General features: G+C 42.1%; 2 protein-coding genes across 4 annotated transcripts in view; one reads left to right on the top strand and one right to left on the bottom strand.

The window, feature by feature from the left end:
• Window positions 1-6342, top strand: part of LOC110967390 (EMAP like 4) — a 28429-nt gene extending 22087 nt beyond the window's left edge. For all 3 annotated transcript variants that reach the window (XM_022216975.2, XM_022216977.2, XM_022216976.2), the window contains 6 exons: window positions 1136-1224; window positions 1314-1411; window positions 3211-3298; window positions 3380-3478; window positions 3631-3761; window positions 4319-6342. In XM_022216975.2, coding sequence (XP_022072667.1) covers window positions 1136-1224; window positions 1314-1411; window positions 3211-3298; window positions 3380-3478; window positions 3631-3761; window positions 4319-4765 — 952 coding nt within the window. In that variant the 3' untranslated portion in view covers window positions 4766-6342. The remainder of the gene's footprint in view (window positions 1-1135; window positions 1225-1313; window positions 1412-3210; window positions 3299-3379; window positions 3479-3630; window positions 3762-4318) is intronic.
• A 1546-nt stretch (window positions 6343-7888) lies between these two features.
• On the bottom strand, window positions 7889-17993 carry wu:fj16a03 (uncharacterized protein LOC335475 homolog). The gene is made up of 3 exons (XM_051960485.1): window positions 17826-17993; window positions 17233-17334; window positions 7889-8137 (listed from the first exon to the last, which is right to left on the bottom strand). The coding sequence occupies exons 1-3, from the start codon at window positions 17869-17871 to the stop codon at window positions 8052-8054; spliced, it is 234 nt and encodes a 77-aa protein (XP_051816445.1). The 5' UTR covers window positions 17872-17993; the 3' UTR covers window positions 7889-8051.
• Between the last annotated feature and the right edge of the window lie 2605 nt (window positions 17994-20598).

The raw sequence follows: 20598 nt of genomic DNA, 5'->3' as shown, positions 1-20598 counted from the left end.
CTGTCTGTCCCCTGATGTCCTCTGATGTCCCCTGATGTCTTCTGATGTTCTGGCTGTCCTCTGATGTCCTCTGATGTTCTGTCTGTCCTCTGATGTCCTTTGATGTTCTGTCTGTCCTCTGATGTCCTCTGATGTTCTGTCTGTCCCCTGATGTCCTCTGATGTTCTGTCTGTCCCTTGATGTCCTCTGATGTTCTGTCTGTCCCCTGATGTCCTCTGATGTTCTGTCTGTCCCCTGATGTCCTCTGATGTCCCCTGATGTCTTCTGATGTCCTGGCTGTCCTCTGATGTCCTCTGATGTCCCCTGATGTCCTCTGATGTTCTGTCTGTCCCTTGATGTCCTCTGATGTTCTGTCTGTCCCCTGATGTCCTCTGATGTTCTGTCTGTCCCCTGATGTCCTCTGATGTTCTGTCTGTCCCTTGATGTCCTCTGATGTTCTGTCTGTCCCCTGATGTCCTCTGATGTTCTGTCTGTCCCCTGATGTCCTCTGATGTTCTGTCTGTCCCCTGATGTCCTCTGATGTCCCCTGATGTCTTCTGATGTTCTGTCTGTCCCCTGATGTCCTCTGATGTCCCCTGATGTCTTCTGATGTTCTGTCTGTCCCCTGATGTCCTCTGATGTCCCCTGATGTCCTCTGATGTTCTGTCTGTCCCCTGATGTCCTTTGATGTTCTGTCTGTCCCCTGATGTCCTCTGATGTTCTGTCTGTCCCCTGATGTCCCCTGATGTCCTCTGATGTCCCCTGATGTCCTTTGATGTTCTGTCTGTCCCCTGATGTCTTCTGATGTTCTGTCTGTCCCCTGATGTCCTCTGATGTTCTGTCTGTCCCCTGATGTCCTCTGATGTCCCCTGATGTCCTTTGGTGTTCTGTCTGTCCCCTGATGTCTTCTGATGTTCTGTCTGTCCTCTGATGTCCTCTGATGTTCTGTCTGTCCCCTGATGTCCTCTGATGTCCCCTGATGTCTTCTGATGTTCTGTCTGTCCCCTGATGTCCTCTGATGTTCTGTCTGTCCCCTGATGTCCTCTGATGTTCTGTCTGTCCTCTGATGTCCTCTGATGTTCTGTCTGTCCCCTGATGTCCTCTGATGTTCTGTCTGTCCTCTGATGTCCTCTGACCGTGTTCCTGTCTGTCCCAGGTGGTACGTCCTGGACGCTGAGACCACAGACCTGGTTGGGATCCACACTGATGGGAATGAGCAGCTGTCAGTGATGCGTTTCTCTGTCGGTGGGTGGAGTTAAAGTTGTTGAACGCTGTTTCCATGACGACGTGAGAAGCCTACAGATCCCAGCATGCCTTTCTCTGTGTCCCTGCAGATGGTAGCTTGTTGGCTGTTGGATCCCATGATAACTTTATTTACCTCTACACCGTCTCCGAGCGAGGACGCAAGTACAGCCGATACGGGAAGTGTACCGTGAGTAGAAAATTAATTAAACCACAGATTATTTAAACTGCAGATTATTTAAACCCCATCCTGACAGAAAAAACATAAATGTAGAAATTTTTGTAAATGTATTAAAAAAGAAAAACTGAAATATCACATGGTCAGAAGTATTCAGAGCCTTTGCTCAGTATTGAGTAGAAGCTCCTTTTCAGCTCGTACAGCCATGAGTCTTCTTGGGAATGACGCAACAAGTTTTTCACACCTGGATTTGGGGATCCTCTGCCATTCTTCTTGCAGATCCTCTCCAGTTCTGTCAGGTTGGATGGTGAACGTTGGTGGACAGACATTCTGAGGTCTCTCCAGAGATGCTCAATTGGGTTTAGGTCAGGGCTCTGGCTGGGCCAGTCAAGAACGGTCACAGAGTTGTTGTGAAGCCACTCCTTTGTTATTTTAGCTGTGTGCTTAGGGTCATTGTCCTGTTGAAAGGAGAACCTTCGGCCCAGTCTGAGGTCCTGAGCACTCTGGAAGAGGTTTTCCTCCAGGATATCTCTGTACTTGGCCGCATTCATCCTTCCTTCAATTGCAACCAGTCGTCCTGTCTCTGCAGCTGAAACCCCCCCCCCCCCCCCCCCCCCCACAACATGATGCTCCCACCACCATGTTTCACTGTAGGGATTGTATTGGGCAGGTGATGAGCAGTGCCTGGTTTTCTCCACACATACCGCTTAGAATTAACACCAGAAAGTTCAATCTTGGTCTCATCAGACCAGAGAATCGTATTTCTCATAGTCTGGGAGTCCTTCATGTGTTTTTTCAAACTCTATGCGGCTTTCATGTGTCTTGCACTGAGGAGAGGCTTCCGTCGGGCCACTCTGCCATAAAGCCCCGACTGGTGGAGGGCTGCAGTGATAGTTGACTTTGTGGAACTTTCTCCTATCTCCCGACTGCATCTCTGGAGCTCAGCCACAGTGATCTTTGGGTTCTTCTTTACCTCTCTCACCAAGGCTCTTCTCCCATCATTGCTCAGTTTGTCTGGACGGCCAGGTCTAGGAAGAGTTGTGCTCGTCCCAAACTTCTTCCATTTGAGGATTATGGAGGCCACTGTGCTCTGAGGAACCTTGAGTGCTGCAGAAATTCTTTTGTAACCTTGTCCAGATCTGTGCCTTGCCACAATTCTGTCTCTGAGCTCCTTGGGCAGTTCCTTCCACCTCATGATTCTCATTTGCTCTGACATGCACTGTGAGCTGTAAGGTCTTCTATAGACAGGTGTGTGCCTTTCCTAATCAAGTCCAATCAGTTTAATTAAACACAGCTGGACTCCAATAAAGAAGCAGAACCATCTGGAGGAGGATCAGAAGAAATGGACAGCATGTGAGTTAAATATGAATGTCGCTGCAAAGGCTCTGAATACTTCTGATCATGTGATATTTTAGTTTTTCTTTTTTAATACATTTGCAAAAATTTCTACATTTCTGTTTTTTTCTGTCAAGATGGGGTGCTGAGTGTACATTAATGAGAAATAAAATGAACTTTTTTTATTCTGGCAAATGGCTGCAATGACACAGAGTGAAAAATTTCAAGGGGCTGAAGACTTTCTGTACCTACTGTATTTAATCAGTGTGCAGTGAGTAGGACCTCCTAGAATCTTCTTGTAGTTTTCTGTGTATTTTCTGAAGTCGTCGGGGTGCTGACAGGTACAGGTGAGGTTACCTGTAGAGGACAGTAGCTGTCCACAGCAGTAGGTAAGGGACTACAGCTCCCAGGGTTCCTTGCTGCAGACAGTGATGATGACATTCAGGTGTGTTAGACTTACCTGAATGTTTTCTTAGGGGCATTCCAGCTACATCACACACCTGGACTGGTCACCTGACAACAACTTCATCATGTCCAACTCAGGAGACTACGAAATCCTCTACTGTGAGTACCGTGTACTACTGTAGTACTGTGTACTGTAGTACCGTTGTGTACTGTTGTGTAGTAATGGTTTTGTGTCTCCAGGGGACGTTCCAAACGGTTGTAAACTGATCAGAAACCGTTCAGAGTGTAAAGACATCGACTGGGCGACGTACACCTGCGTCCTGGGATACCATGTGTTTGGTCAGTACCTGGACCTCTGTTGTTGTGTTACTGTGTCTGTCCATGTTGTTAGTGTCAACCCAAACACCTGCCAGCTCAAATTCACTTTGTCCCTCTGTCCCCTGTCTGTCTGTCTGTCCCCTGTTTGTCCCTCTGTCCCGTCTGTCCTCCAGGTGTGTGGCCGGAGGGTTCTGATGGAACCGACATCAACGCTCTGATCAGATCCCACAACAGGAAGGTGATCGCTCTGGCTGACGACTTCTGTAAAGTTCACCTGTTTGCCTATCCATGTTCAACATTCAAGGTATACACACACACACACACACACACACACACACACACGTTTGTACTTCTATCTTAGTGAGGACATCCATAGGCGTAATGCATTTCCTAGAGCCTTACCCTAACCTTAACCATCACAACTGATTGCCTAAACTTAATCCTTACCCTAACCCTAACCAAACCTCAATTATACCTGTTCTCTAAAAACAAGTCTTCACCCTCAAACATGACTGTTTCAAAGTTAGGACCGGCCAAAATGTCCTCACTTTGTAAAAATGTCCTCACTTTGATAGTTAAATGCAGAAAATGGTACTCACCATGTAGCAAGTACAAGAACACACACACACACACACACACACACACACACACACACACACACACACACACACACACACACACACACACACACACACACACAGCAGCTCCAGAAACAGGTTAAATAAACAGGAAGTTCATTAATCTAATAGAGTATAAACCTTTGGATTAATATTCGTTAACTTTCATTCATGGTTCCTAATAAAGTGGCTGCATGTTGTTTCACATGTTCACATCAGTAATCGGTCATGTGTGTGTCTGCAGGCCCCCAGCCATAAGTACAGCGCCCACAGCAGTCATGTGACCAACGTCAGCTTCCTGTACGACGACAGTCACCTGATCTCCACAGGGGGGAAGGACACCAGCATCATGCAGTGGCGTCTGGTGGAGAAGTCCTCGCCGTGTCTCACTGACGGCCTCCTCGCAAACTCCGCCCCCCGCCGGGTTGATGCCGTCTTTGCTCTGCCCCCTCCTGCAGGAACCACACAGGAACCTTCTCCTCCAACAGCCAATGGGACCCAGGAGCCCTTCCCTGAAACCCCACCCCCGACAGATATAGCTCCGCCTTTGTCCGAGTTGACCCCACCCCATTCTGAGTCGACACCGCCCCCCTCTGACAGCACAATGAGTCTGAAGGACAGCCTGGAGCCGAGCGACGACACGGCGACGCCTAGCGACGAAGGGCTGCCCCCCCTCACCCCCCCGTCTTAGACACACACTTCCTGTTCCATCTGGCTTTGCGGGGACCAGACTCCTTATGAGCCTTGTGAGGACGTGTACAAAGTGAGGACATTGTGCTGGCGTCAGACCTGTCGGTGTCTGCTCGACGCTCGGTTTAGGGTTAACATTCAGTTTAAACGTGATGTAAGTCGTGGTTGGATAAGGATAACTTTGTCAGATGTGAAATCACACACATGAAACACGTATGATCAGATTTAGCGTGGACATCGTCTCTGGTGTCCATCAGTGTAAACCTCTAGAAGACAGAATCAGAGACGTCGGTGTGATGGGACGTTCACATAATTTATCTCAGCAATCAACTGTTCCTTCATTTAAAAAACGTGAGGTCACAGTTTGAAACACCTGGAGAGTCACATTCACCTGAGTGGAAAAGAGGTGGGAGGGGCTCACCTGTCTCACCTGCACGTCACTGTCATCCTTCAAACCTTTTTCCCGTCATGGGGAGTCACTAGAGTGCCAAGAAGAAGCAGGTGGACCTGTGGTTTGCCTGAAGACTAGAAGCTACAGGTGAGACAGGTGTGTCAGTGCTCCTCCACCAATCAGAACAGAGGAGGTGAAGAGGAAGTGTTGTGGGTCCAAGAGATGTTGTCAGTCTGAAGTCTTTTAGAATCTTGTTTTTAAATTCTCTGGAGATGAAAACTCTTGATTGTTTTTAAAACCACTGAAGCCTTTTCTTATGAACACAAATTCATTGAATCCGTTCATCCGACCCGAGTGACAAACTGGGAAAAAAAAAAAAAAGGTTTGAAAACAAGTTTTAGTTTTTCTGACAAAGTCTTTTCAGGTTTAAACTACAAACAGTCGGTTCAACCTTCAAATTGTTGCAGTTTGGAGAGTTTTATTCAGAGAGTTTTTAGAAATGGAAGCTGAAGTAGAGCTGACATGATGTAAACAGGAAGTGACCTCCAGAATAAAAGCTGTGACTGACATGTTTTAATCAGAGAATCGATGATCTGTGCAGCACCTGTTTGTATATACTGCAGATGTCTGTGTGTATATTTCTGTTCACCAATAGGAGGCAGCAGTGGACATCCACGGTCACACTCAGCATCCAATCAGGCGATGGGACATGAGGTCCTCTGCTCTGATTGGCTGCTGTTGGTGACTCACTGAATGACTGCTGGTGATGTTTTTATTTCTTTTGGACCATTTCTGTTCAAAATGTTTTCTGAATGTCAGGATGATGATGTCACTCCATGGGCGGGGCCTATCAGGGTGGGGTGGGTTTCATGTTGCCTTTTTAATACTCCTCTATCTTCATCGTTTCTACCCTCGTCTCTGAAGGGCTGAGTTCAGGAATCACCTGAATTTTCAGGGAGGGGCGGGGCCATATGGGGTGTGGGCGGGGCCAGGGGTGGGCTTGGTGGGGTAAGTTTCTGGAGGAAAGTGTTTATTTTCAGTGTTCAGTAACAACATTGATACTCATGATGATGTTCATGTGACTGTTTTGAGCCAATCATGTCTTCTCTCATGCATTCCTGTCAGACGACAGACTGTACTGAAGATTTCAACAAAAAAATGCAAATAAATGTCTTCAAAACTGACAATCAGATGGTTTTTTTTCCTGGCAGTTGCAGCAGCTAAAAGACAGTCCAACAGACCGGTCATGTCATCTCAGTGTGTAGCGCCACCTCTGGCCTTTAGCGGTACACCCATCAGCCGCAGAGTTACTGTGAAGTCAAAGGTTCCAAAACCTTCAGGAGGAAAATTCCAATAATTCCTTAAAAATTTCCCTTGAAAGTCTTTTTTTTTTCCAAATCCCCCAAATTTGGCAAGAAAATTCTTGTAAATATTTTCAAAAATTAGTAAAAATTTTCCAAAAAAATCCTAAAAATATCTAAAGTGATTCCATAAATATCAGTAAAACTTCTATTTTCTTTACGAACATTCACATAAAAATCAGCCAAAATCCAGTGAAATTTGCTGGATTTTGGTTGATTTTATGTGAATGTTCTTAAACGTTTTTAACATTTCTTTTTTCCACCAAAAAATGTTCAAAGATTTCCCAAAAATGTTGAAAATGGGGACATCAGAAGTTTCACTGTGAAAAGCCACATTATTTTTTCCACATTTTCAAACTTTAAACGGGTCAGTTTGACCCACAGGACGACATGAAGGTTAAACAGAGTTCATTTTAGACTCTCTGGTCAAAACCTCTGTCACTAAAATAGGAAATGCTCTTTAAAGATGCATTTTTACATGAGGTTTTTTTTTGCAAAGTTACTTTTGTAATGATAAAAAAATTCCCCCCCAATGGTTATTGCCTTTCATAATAAAGCGGGACAGACTTTGTTTGTCGTACCCACCTGGTCCCACCTGGTTGCAGGTGAAACCCTTCTCTAGCTGAACATTTGCTTACTGACAGACACTACATTTACCGATGTTCCCTAAACACCTCACAGTGCAGACTGATGCTGCTCAGAAGGAGCTAATCTTTGTAAAACAGGAGAGAAACTGAAATTAAAGTATTGTTTTTGGTATTGATATGATCGATATCTGGATCGATGCATCCATCTCTAGTGTCAACATGTCCGGACATCTCCTCGGCGTGTGACTTCATTGGTCACCTGAAGCTGTTATCAGCTCTATAAGTGGACCAGGGTGTGAGCCTCTCTGATGTACAAACCACAGTTTACAGCAGTGAATAGTGAAAGTCCTGATGCAGTCTCTTTATGCTGCTCACCTAAAGACAGAATAAACAAGCGGTAAACATGAAACTGTCTTTGTCGTGATTCACATTCAGTCTGATCTTTGTCACTAAATAGTCACACCTGGCCATCTGAAATGTTTTTGTGAGCAGAACTCTCTTACTGCCAATCCTTAAAGGTCAGCAATCAAACCCCAAGGCTTCAAATGAGTTTCTTTTTCAGGATTTCATTGTTCTTTAAAGGCAGAACAATGAAATCATTTCCACTCCCACTATCTGCAAACAGAACTCTGTGGGATCTTCCTGGAGTATTCCACCTAACGGAGGTCTTCATCTGTTATCTGAAACACCAGCTGCTCCTCATCTGTTACCATGGTGACATCAGAAGTGAATGAGCACCTCAGTGATGACCTTCAAACATTCAGAGCAGCTCTGAGCGGAAACGGTTTCAGTCGGGATCGATGGAACTTTATTTACACCATTCAAAGTCCAGGCTGTAGATCATCACGTGTACACTGAACTCAAAGAAACGAGATTCTGGGAAATCTCCCACAGCTTCATTCATATCATGTGACAGATGATGTCGGTGCTTCCTGGCCTGTGATTGGTTCAGGCGTTGCAGCCGTTGGTGTCGCAGCACTTCCAGCCGGGTCGAGAGCACATCTCCTGTCGAGTGCAGCCTTTCTCTCCAGTCTCTGCAAACAGGAAAGGTTTGTCTGATCACCACAATTCTGCTGTGAACCTAAAAGACTGTAACCCTCGTGTCGCCCTGCGGGTAAAAACGACCCGTTTAAAGTTTGAAAGAAAAAAAAACATTTTTACAGTGAAACTTCTGATGTCCACATTTTCAACATTTGGGAAACAAAATGAGACAAAATGACACAAGGAGACACAAAACACAAAAAATAGACAAAAAACAAGCAAGACAAAAAAGAAACGCAAAATAACAAAAACATGAGAGAAATGACAAAAATCAGACAAAAAACAACAAAAATGAGACACAAAATGACAAAAATACAACAAAATGAGACACAAAATGACAAAAATACGGAGGGGTCACGTGATGCGGAGAGAGTAGGAGCGTCTGAACAGAGCTCCCAGGCCCAATATAACTTTGAACATTTCGGGGATAGTTTAATGCTGTAAAAGTAGCAAAAACTGGAGAGTAATGTCACTGCGTGAGCTCTGGGCGAAAACACCTGATAACAAACGCATTCTACGACCGAAAACACGAAAAACTCAGCCGCAGCCAGAAGCCTCGGGCCCTGATACAATGGCGGAAGGTGAGGAAATTGATAGCCTGGTGGCGAAGATAAGTGAAGGCGTGTTCGCTAAACTCAGCTCCGTTCTGGACGCTAAACTCGACCAGATAGCCAAATCGGTAAGCTCTGTGTGTGAGAACATTAAAGTTCTGGAGAGAAGAGTGGAGGACGCAGAACAAAGAATCTCTGACACGGAAGACACAGCGTCTCAACTGCTAGCTAAACTTGAACACACCGAGGCACGCCTGATGGAGACCATCCAGAGGCTGGAAGACCAAGAGAACAGGTCCAGACGTGACAACATAAAGATCGTCAACCTGCCAGAGCGCACAGAGGGCGACAATGCTAAAGAATTCTTCGAGACGTGGATACCAAAGATTCTGAATCTTAAAGTGAAAAACGACCGGATTAAGATGGACAGATGTCACCGCAGCCCGGCGCAACTCCGGACGGGGTCAGAGAGACCGAGGATCGTTTACATCCGTCTCCATAACTACATGGACAAGCAGCTGATCATGCAGAGCGCACGGAATATGGGTGAGATCTCCGCCGCCGGGAACCGCATACACTTTTTTGAAGACTTTTCACCTACGGTGGAAAAAAAGCGACGAGAATTCCTGGAGGCAAAGAAGGGTCTCCGGGCTCTGGGGATTCCCTACAGGATGCTTTTTCCTGCGATGCTGCGCGTCACATATGATAATAAGGTCCAGCTCTTCAAAACGGCGGCAGAGGCACAGAGGTATGTTCAGGAGATGCGCAAAGACGACATATAATGGACACATGCAAGTGCTGGAGGACTCATGCAGTTTTGCTCGTGTGCTCAGTTCAAGTATAGCACAAAGGACATTTACGGACATGAGTACAGGCACATTGTGTATATTTATAATTTAAGTTGATGACATGTTTAACATTGAGGGAATGCTGAAGTTATTGGCCTGACTACCAGAGGCTGTGCTCTGAGTTTTTGGGACACACACCCCCCGTTTGAAAAGAGTTACTGTTACCTACTACATGTAACACACACAATTTCTTTTTGTTTTGTTTTGTTTTTTGAGGGGGGTGGGAGTACAGCTGAAGCATACTATCTGTGAAGATATTTTTACAGACGGTCTGGGAAACTCTGGTTCATCCTACTGATCTTAGTGTTGGAGTTAAAGGAGGAGGAAGAGTTGTTAGGAAGTATGTGGTTTCACATGAGCCCTATAGGTAAGTTTGTTTTAAAGCAGGTATGTGTAAGTTTAAGTTTTCTGTTGTTTCGGTTAAGGATATTTCAGTTTTGTTACTTTCACCCCATCACCATCAAAAAACATCCATCTGAACTGGACATAAGAGAGACAGATAAGCTGGAAGGACAAGCAGTTGATGGCACTATGCATTCATGGGACAGAGGAGAAAAATGAGACATGTCAAGTATGAATACCATTAAATTCTGTACTTTTAATGTGAAAGGGATTCATCACCCTATAAAGCGCAAGAAAATCCTAAGCTTTCTTAAGAAAGAAAAGATACAGATAGCTTTTTTACAAGAAACTCATTTGGTGGATAAAGAACATATAAAACTTAAGCGAGATTGGGTGGGCCAGACTTACTACTCATCATTCTCCTCTAATAGCAGAGGAGTTGCTATTCTGATACACAAGGCTACCCCATTCGTACTTAAAGCATGCAAGAAGGACCCTGATGGCAGATATATTATCGTTCATGGTACACTTTCTGGCGTGGAGATTACTATGATGAATATATATGCCCCTAGTCCACCATCCTCCTCATTTTGGACTAAAGTAGGAACCGATCTGGAGGAGTACAAATGTCCCTTGACACTGTTGGGGGGTGATTTTAACTGTGGTCTGGATCTCAAATTAGATAGGACTCCAACAGGTGCACATAGAAAAGCCAGCACGGGTACCTCACTTGTTAAAATGTTGGAAGATGTCAATCTGATAGATATATGGAGAACTTTAAATCCATCAGCTAGCGATTTTACATTTTACTCAAATCCACACAACTCCTATTCTCGAATTGACTACTTTTTCATACCACCACAGATTACAGGACAAGTAAATGCATGCAGCATAGGATCCATTCATATCAGTGACCACGCCCCTGTTTATTTAGAAATGAACGTATGTGATGCGACAGCTAGTACACGGAGGTGGCGTTTCCCGTCATACATTCTTAATGATAAAGATTTTAAAAAGAAAATGGAGGCAGAGCTAGATTTATTTTTTGATATAAATGACAATGGTGAAACGAATCCTGAGTATCTTTGGGAATCTGCTAAAGCTTACATTAGAGGATTCACCATATCGTATATGTCACATCGAAAAAGATCTTTGATGATGAAGCAAAACAAATTGGAAAAAGACTTAAAGGAGGCAGAGCTAGCTCATAAATTCAACCCAATTAAGACAAATTTTATTAAAACACAAGCGATAAGAGCAGAACTAAACTCAGTTCTTAATGAGAAAGCTTCCACATCCTTATTTTATCAAAAACAACGATTGTACGAATATGGGAACAAACCTAGTAAATATTTGGCACGACTGCTCAACCAGAAACAAACTCATAACACTATAGCAGGGATTAGAGATTCGGAAGGAAAAAGACATTTTGATAGGAAAAACATTAGCTCTGTCTTTGTATCATTCTATAAATCACTATATAAATCTGAAAATAAAAGCACCAGAGAGGAACTTGACAACTTTTTTTCTAAAATTAAATTACCAACATTAACAGAAGAACAGCAAAAGTCTTTGGGAAAGCCAATTGAGGAGAAAGAAATTTTAAAGGCAATTACTCTAATGCGCAGTGGAAAGGCTCCGGGCCCAGATGGGTTTCCTGTGGAATGGTTCAAGGCCTTCAAGGACAGGCTTACTTTTCACCTAGGCAGGACCTACAACTATAGTTTTAACACTGCTCACCATTTACCAGAATCACTATCATTGGCCAACATATGTTTGATCCTAAAGAAGAATAAAGACTCTGAAGACCCTGCATCTTATAGGCCTGTGTCGCTCATCAATGTAGATGCAAAACTCCTAGCCAAGGTATTGACCTTGAGGCTTGAACCATTAATATCACTATTAGTAAAACCTGATCAAACAGGATTTATTAAAGGAAGGAATTCCTTTAATAATATCAGGAGACTTCTGAATGTAATACAGCTAGCCCATGAGAAAAAAATTAGGGGTTTGGTGGTGTCTCTCGATTCACTGAAAGCATTTGACAGAGTAGAATGGTCATTCCTTTTCTACACTATGGAAAAATTCAAATTTGGTACAGGGTTCATTGATTGGGTGAAATTGTTATATCTGTCCCCTAAAGCAGCTGTTATCACAAACCTCTACTGTTCAAACTCTTTCCCACTGGAGCGAGGAACCCGCCAAGGATGCCCTTTGAGCCCCCTCTTGTTTGCACTGGCCATCGAGCCATTGGCAGAGCTTATTAGAACTTCCTCAGAGATTAGGGGCTTTAATGTTGAAGGCACAGAACACAAAATATCACTTTATGCAGATGACGTACTTCTGTATCTAGTTGAGATTGATGCCACTATCCCACATCTGCTTGAATGTTTAAAACAATTCGGATATGTGTCTGGTTTTAAAGTAAACTTGTCAAAAACAGAAGCTATGCCCATTGGTGCTATGGCGGGATCTGCTCCACCTAGTGGCTTCCCTTTCTATTGGTCACCCAAAGAGATTACCTATCTAGGAGTAAAAGTTAGTCCCTCTCTTAAAAAACTGATTAGATTAAACCTACGACCAATTGTAACTCGTATCAAGGATGATTTGGATAGATGGAGAAGTTTACCTGTTTCTTGGTTGGGCAGGATCAGTGTGCTGAAAATAAATATATTACCTAGGTTGATGTATCCACTGCAGATGCTGCCAAATTCAATTCCTAACAGCTGGTTTGCAAATTTGGATAAAATGTTTACACAATTTATATGGCAGGGGAAAAAGGCAAGAATGAAAATTAGCAAACTTCAGAGAGATAAGGATCAAGGGGGGTTGGGAGTCCCTAATGTACGGCTCTATTACTGGGCCGCACAAATGCGCTATATACACACGTGGACAAAATTGTTGGTACCCCTCAGTTAAAGAAGGAAAAACCCACAATTCTCACTGAAATCACTTGAAACTCACAAAAGTAACAATAAATAAAAATTTATTGAAAATTAAATAATCAAAATCAGCCATCACTTTTGAATTGTTGATTAACATAATTATTTAAAAAAACAAACTAATGAAATAGGGCTGGACAAAAATGATGGTACTCATAACTTAATATTTTGTTGCACAACCTTTTGAGGCAATCACTGCAATTAAACGATTTCTGTATTTGTCAATGAGCGTTCTGCAGCTGTCAACAGGTATTTTGGCCCACTCCTCATGAGCAAACAGCTCCAGTTGTCTCAGGTTTGATGGGTGTCTTCTCCAAATGGCATGTTTCAGCTCCTTCCACATATGTTCAATGGGATTCAGATCTGGGCTCATAGAAGGCCACTTTAGAATAGTCCAACGCTTTTCTCTCAGCCATTCTTGGGTGTTTTTGGCTGTGTGTTTTGGATGGTTGTCCTGTTGGAAGACCCATGACCTGCGACTGAGACCAAGCTTTCTGACACTAGGCAGCACATTTCTCTCCAGAATGCCTTGATAGTCTTCAGATTTCATCGTACCTTGCACACTTTCAAGACACCCTGTGCCAGATGCAGCAAAGCAGCCCCAAAACATTACTGAGCCTCCTCCATGTTTCACCGTAGGGACAGTGTTCTTTTCTTCGTATGCTTGGTTTTTGAGTCTATGAACATAGAGTTGATGTGCCTTACCAAAAAGCTCCAGTTTGGTCTCATCTGTCCAAAGGACATTCTCCCAGAAGCTTTGTGGCTTGTCAACATGCATTTTTGCAAATTCCAGTCTGGCTTTTTTATGAGTTTTTTTCAGCAGTGGTGTCCTCCTTGGTCGTCTCCCATGAAGTCCACTTTGGCTCAAACAACGACGAATGGTGCGATCTGACACTGATGTACCTTGGCCTTGGAGTTCACCTTTAATTTCTTTGGAGGTTGCTCTGGGCTCTTTGGATACAATTCCAACGATCCGTCTCTTCAACTTGTCATCAATTTTCCTCTTGCGGCCACGTCCAGGGAGGTTGGCTACTGTCCCGTGGGTCTTGAACTTCTGAATAATATGAGCCACTGTTGTCACAGGAACTTCAAGCTGTTTAGAGATGGTCTTATAGCCTTTACCTTTAAGATGTTTGTCTATCATTTTTTTTCGGATGTCCTGGGACAATTCTCTCCTTCGCTTTCTGTTGTCCATGTTCAGTGTGGTACACACCTTTTCACCAAACAGCAGGGTGACTACTTGTCTCCCTTTAAATAGGCAGACTGACTGATTATGAGTTTGGAAACACCTGTGATGTCAATTAAATGACACACCTGAGTTAATCATGTCACTCTGGTCAAATAGTTTTCAATCTTTTATAGAGGTACCATCATTTTTGTCCAGGCCTGTTTCATTAGTTTGTTTTTTTAAATAATTATGTTAATCAACAATTCAAAAGTAATGGCTGTTTTTGATTATTTAATTTTCAATAAATTTTTATTTATTGTTACTTTTGTGAGTTTCAAGTGATTTCAGTGAGAATTGTGGGTTTTTCCTTCTTTAACTGACGGGTACCAACAATTTTGTCCACGTGTGTATATGAATGGGTGAATCCTGACCCTACAAACACATGGATTGGCATGGAGTCTTGGAACTGTGGCCTCCTAACACTAAAAGACTGCCCTTTTATAACCTATAAGAAGGTAAAATTGGAGGTCCAAAACAATTTCATTGTCAGGAATACATTGAACACATGGAACAAGATTATGTGTTGCTTCAGACTTAAAAATCATTTTTCTCTTCTGGCCCCGATATGGAAGAACCCAGATTTTGTTCCGTCATGTCATGATGCTGTGTACAAATTTTGGCAGGAAAAGGGCTTGGACCGGCTTGTCAAACTTTATGAAGGAGGTACAGTGGAGTCATTTGAAGCCCTGAAAAGCAAATATTCTTTACTACAGTCTCACTTTTTCCGCTATTTACAAATAAGACACTATATACCTAAAAATATACATGCTCCCAATAGGACATTTTTGGAAGACCTTCTAACACAACCCATACCAAAAAGATTTATTTCTCATGTCTACAAAACCTTTGGCCTAAATTTTAACTACTCTACCGACAACATCAGAAAGCAGTGGCAGAACGATATAGGAGAACAAATAGAAGAGAATGTGTGGAACTCAATTATAAAGGACACACTTAGAATTCTGAGCTGTAATACAGACAGAGAGACACAATTTAAAATATTACACAGACTCCATTGCACACCACTGCTGAGGAGCAGGTTTGGCCTGGGCCCTCCTAATTGTATTAAATGTAATTCAGAAATTGGTACATACACACACATGGTTTGGAAATGCTGTAAAATACAAAATTTCTGGTCTGAAGTGAAGGAAGAAGTTGCTACTTTGATGGGATATGATTTGGAGCTCACTCCATTTCAGTGTATTTTGGCGGCAAAAGTGGACAGTGCTAGGGACAAATATAATGCTAAGCTGACTGAAATCCTCTTGTATATAGCAAGAAAGACAATCCTTAAACTCTGGATATCAAAGGACAGCCCTACAGTGTAGGATTGGTATAAGGAAGTCTTGAGAATACTCCCTCTGGAAAAGCTGACCTACACGCTTCATGACAATGCTGAAGGATTTGTTAAAATATGGCGACCTATTCTGGACAATGTGGCTGCTGTGGACTGAACCTTGTTCTAATAAGCCAACAGTATTCAATCTAAGACACATTGACATTGGTGGTGTAGAGGGGTGAACTTTTGGTGTGTTTGTTTGTGCTTTTATTTATTTTAGTATTATTATTATTATTATTATTTTATTTATTATTATTATTTTATATATGTATATGTGTGTATGTGTATGTATGTGTATATATATATATATATATATATGTGTGTGTATGTGTGTATGTGTATATATATATATATATATATTATTTAATTTACTTAATTATTTTCTTTCTACTTTATTTTCTTTTTGATACCTGCTGTATGTTCATATGTGTTCAGTTGTTTTAAAAAATGCGGGAAATAAGGTTCTATTTGGTATTGCTTTGGTCCTGCACAGAAATAAGAACCTCAATAAAGAGAATTGGAAAAAAAAAATGACAAAAATACAACAAAAATGAGACAAAATGACAAAAATACAACAAAAATGAGGCACAAAATGACTAAAAACAACAAAAATGAGACACAAAATGACAAAAATACAACAAAAATGAGACAAAATGACAAAAAACAACAAAAATGAGACACAAAATGACAAAAATACAACAAAAATGAGACAAAATGACAAAAAACAACAAAAATGAGACAAAATGACAAAAAACAACAAAAATGAGACACAAAATGACAAAAATACAACAAAATGAGACAAAATGACAAAAAACAACAAAAATGAGACAAAATGACACAAGGAGACAAAAAACACAAAAAATAGACAAAAAAACAAGCAAGACAAAAAAGAAACGCAAAATAACAAAAACATGAGAGAAATGACAAAAATCAGACAAAAAACAACGAAAATGAGACACAAAATGACAAAAATACAACAAAAATGAGACACAGAATGACAAAAATACAACAAAAATGAGACACAAAATGACAAAAATACAACAAAAATGAGACAAAATGACAAAAAACAACAAAAATGAGACAAAATGACACAAGGAGACAAAAAACACAAAAAATAGACAAAAAACAAGCAAGACAAAAAAGAAACGCAAAATAACAAAACATGAGAGAAATGACAAAAATCAGACAAAAAACAACGAAAATGAGACACAAAATGACAAAAATACAACAAAAATGAGACACAAAATGACAAAAATACAACAAAAATGAGGCAAAATGACAAAAAACTACAAAAATGAGACACAAAATGACAAAAATACAACAAAAATGAGACAAAATGACAAAAAACAACAAAATGAGACACAAAATGACAAAAATACAACAAAAATGAGACAAAATGACAAAAAACAACAAAAATGAGACACAAAATGACAAAAATACAACAAAATGAGACACAAAATGACAAAAAACAACAAAAATGAGACACAAAATGACAAAAAATGAAAAACTTTTAAGGGAAACTTTTAAGGAATTATTGTAATTTTCTTCCTGAAGGTTTTGCAAATTTTCAGAAATTTGACGATTTTTTTGCAGAATTTTTGGATTTTTTTCAGACAAAGGAAACAATATTTTGTGGTGCCTGTAAATGAGGACAACAGGAGGGTTAAAATGTTCTGACCTGCTGCTTTAACATCGTTTCCTGAAAAGCTTAAACTTCAACCCTATGAAGATCGTGGACATAAAGATTCATAGAAGAAACTCTGGATTTTTCTGCTTATATTCAGTTTTTTTCATATTTCCACTGCCTTCAGAGCTGAACGTCGTCTTCTAGGACTCACCTCTGGTGTAACAGACCTGCTGGACTCTTCCAGTGCACTGCAGCAGCTGGTTGTTGACCATCAGGAAGTCGTGACCGTAACACTTGATGTAATGCTGCTGGGCTGCAAAGCAACACAACACAGCAGCATTTAGGCCATGTTCGACTGAGAAGAGCACCTTTCTTTCTCTTCTTTCTCTTCTTTCTTGGTTTTTACAGCCTGGTCCTGTACAGTCCTGAATCGGATGTCGCTGACCAGTCTGTGTTTTATGGAGGCCTTCAGAGGTCAGACAGGTTTCAGAGTAAAGCACGTTTAGGATTGTTAATGGTTTCTTCAGGTAAATACAGATTTAACACTTTGCTCCACTTCTTCAACTGGTTGTCTGATGTAAAAATAACGTGAGCACGTCTCATCTTAGTCAGACGCTTCCGACATGAAGCACTAATGTCAGTGTGAACATGCACATCTGGCTTCAGCAGCAGCAGGCTAGGTGTAGCAGAAGTCATTATTCTGATCATTCCACTGGACTCATCTTCCTTTTGGTCGTCATTTATTGCTGCAGGTTTGGAAGCAGCAGCTCTACCTTCATGTAAAGAGTTACAGGTGTGAGTTACCTGAGCAGAGAGGCAGCAGGAGAAGCAGCAGCAGGTAAAACTTCATGTTTCTGGTTTTGTATCGATGCGTTTCAACAAGCGGCAGGAACTGAGGGGAAAGCAGCAGAGCTGGACTTTTATCCTCTGCTAAACGCACACAGACAGGAACAGATAACTGATCTGAACACAAAGTCTACTGAACTCTGTGTTGTTTTTGTAAACTTTGTTCAGTCCCAAATGCTTCTGACGCCATCGCTGGTGCTGAGAATGTGCTAACCACAGGAGAACTGAGCTTCACCTTTATTTCAGCCCATGTGGAAAACTATAGCATAAAGTGTCCTGTACAGAAAAGACCTTTAAATCTCTTTTACTTCTCTAAACTGTTTTGGTTTAGTTTTCTAGCAGCAAATGTTTTATTAGCATTAGACTAGAAGCTGCTGGCTTCAGGCCATGTGCCATCAGTCGTTACTATTCCAGTCAGTCATGTTCTTTGACATCTTGTCCAGGAAAATATGATGTCATCATTCCTGTCCAGAGGTTGGGGGTAGGTGTAGGAAAAGCATCGCACTGCAGAAAGACAGGATGGAGGCAACAGGTTGAAGACATTTTAATTCTTTTTGGTAGGTTCATCTATTGTTTAAAATAAATGAAAGTTTAAAACAAAAGCTGGGAAAGGAATAAAAGTGGTCTATTTTACTTTATAAGAAACACTTAAAAACAATTTAAAAATGAATTTATGGCGAAAAAAGTCAACAGTCAAAGGTGGTTTAAAAATAAAAGTCAGAGGCACGTCCTGTGAAGCAAAGAGCGTTCAAACATCTTCTCCTTCAGGGATGCCCCCTCCACAACAAGGGACTCCTCTGCATCCTGATGCAGCGTTTCTTCCTCAGACGGTCATCTTCTGTTTTCACGCTGCAATTCCTCGTCCCTCCTGCAGGTGGCGCCGTCATGAAGCTGATCACCTCGGTGGGGGGGTGATCAATGATGACAGGACACCAACTGAAACTTACTGAATTAGACAGTCCTTCCAGGATTTTGTGGGCTTTTTCCCAGAATGTTGAGGCTGAAAATGCCTGAATTTGTGGCAGCTTTTCTAAAAAATTGTGATGTAAGTTGTGATGTTTTAAACTTATTTGTTGCGATGAAATTGCGGGACAGAGTGACAATTGCTTAAAAAAATTGCATTTTTTCAGCTTTTTACAACATGTTTCAACATTGTAATTGACAATATTTATTCCTACACCAATTATTTAACACTCCGACCCAAAAAAGCTGGAACACCACGGTGGGACATCAGCAGCAGCCAGATCCTGGTTTAACAGGAAGTGGTTGGTCGACGGGCTGCTCAGTGGAGTAGTGGTTAGCACTTTGGCCTTGCAGCAAGAAGATCCCGGTTCAAATCCCGGCCTGGGATCTTTCTGCATGGAGTTTGCATGTTCTCCCTGTGCATGCGTGGGTTTTCTCCGGGTACTCCGGCTTCCTCCCACAGTCCAAAAACATGCTGAGGTTAATTGGTTACTCTAAATTGTCCGTAGGTGTGAATGTGAGTGTGATTGTGTGTCTGTATATGTAGCCCTGTGACAGACTGGTGACCTGTCCAGGGTGTCCCCTGCCTTCACCCGAGTCAGCTGGGATAGACTCCAGCACCCCCCATGAGCCTAGTGAGGATAAAGCGGTGTATAGAGAATGGATGGATGGATGGATGGTAGATTGAAGGCACTAAATGAAAGTTTACTGTTGAATGAATCACATTTGGACATATCTGTCAGTGGCATCTCCAGCTAATCCTATCCAGCTGTGAGGGAGAAAATGTTGCAAAGGTTTGTGATGTTTGACTGTTGGGGAGCTGACGGTTGTCCCTGGTTCTACACTGAACCGTTTCCTGTATCTGAACATCATCTGGTCCGTCTGCTTGGTCCAGTGGATGTTGTCCCCGACTGTCTGAAAGAGAAGCAGGCTAATGTCTGGAATGAAAGTTTACTTAGATATTCTGGCACTGTTCAGTGTGGTGAGTAGTGCTTTCTTGTGTGGGTCCAGTAAAAGTGAATCATTTCTTATCAGTATTTAAACGGTCTGGACCTGTTTCCACATCATCTGCAGCTGTTTGACAAGTTTAGGGGTAAAAGTGTGGAGTCCTACTGAAAGAACCACCTGTGTTTTGTTCTAACATCGAGGGAGTTATTTCAAAATTGTGGTGAAAAGTTGCTCCAGGGAAACAGGACAGGAGAGGTTAGAATCACCAATGATAAGTGCAACCATTCCTGCAGTTTCCTGAACGTGTGTGGGTGGATGGATGGTTCTGGATGGTCTGCAGGTTCAGGTGCTGCTGCAGAAGAGCCTGAGAGGTAAGAGGTGGACTCTCAGATGTAGGAGTAGAGCTTCTAGTGGCCTCACAGTGCTCAGCAGCTCGAAGCTCTGGCTCCCTCTGCTGGTGGAGTGGTTGATCTGCAGATAGACTACGGTCAGATCAAACAGTGTTCTGCTCTCCATCCATACATCCATCCTTTGTTGTTTTTCTGAGCAGCTTTCAGAGCAACTGGTGGAAAACCTCCAGTGAATTTGAGTTTAGGCACTGAACGGCTCAAATTCAAACCTGAAACCCGACTCTAAGTTTTGATTTCAATGTGAACCGGAACAGAACATTTTCACCGTTTCTTCAGTTTTGTTTCTCCACCGTGAAGATTCCAGATGTTTCCTCCTGGAGGATCTCAGATAGAAAACCTCCTGATCAGATCATTATTATTGTCTTTTAAAGTCTTTAAAGGACTTTTTTCCCATCAGATTTTCTTGACAG

This window comes from Acanthochromis polyacanthus, chromosome 15 (genome assembly GCF_021347895.1).
Source record: "Acanthochromis polyacanthus isolate Apoly-LR-REF ecotype Palm Island chromosome 15, KAUST_Apoly_ChrSc, whole genome shotgun sequence".
Taxonomy (NCBI): domain Eukaryota; kingdom Metazoa; phylum Chordata; class Actinopteri; family Pomacentridae; genus Acanthochromis; species Acanthochromis polyacanthus.
The sequence above is the reverse complement of the archived record's forward strand: the minus strand, read 5'-3'. Positions and strand labels throughout refer to the sequence as shown.

Bases quoted from the DNA above. Each gene is read 5' to 3' on its own strand.
- wu:fj16a03 (XM_051960485.1), bottom strand. From the start codon at position 17,871: ATGAAGTTTTACCTGCTGCTGCTTCTCCTGCTGCCTCTCTGCTCAG. The intron at 17,335-17,825 runs GTAACTCACACC...GTTGCTTTGCAG, and splicing joins CCTGCTGCCTCTCTGCTCAG to CCCAGCAGCATTACATCAAG. The intron at 8,138-17,232 runs GTGAGTCCTAGA...TCCTGTTTGCAG, and splicing joins GCAGGTCTGTTACACCAGAG to AGACTGGAGAGAAAGGCTGC.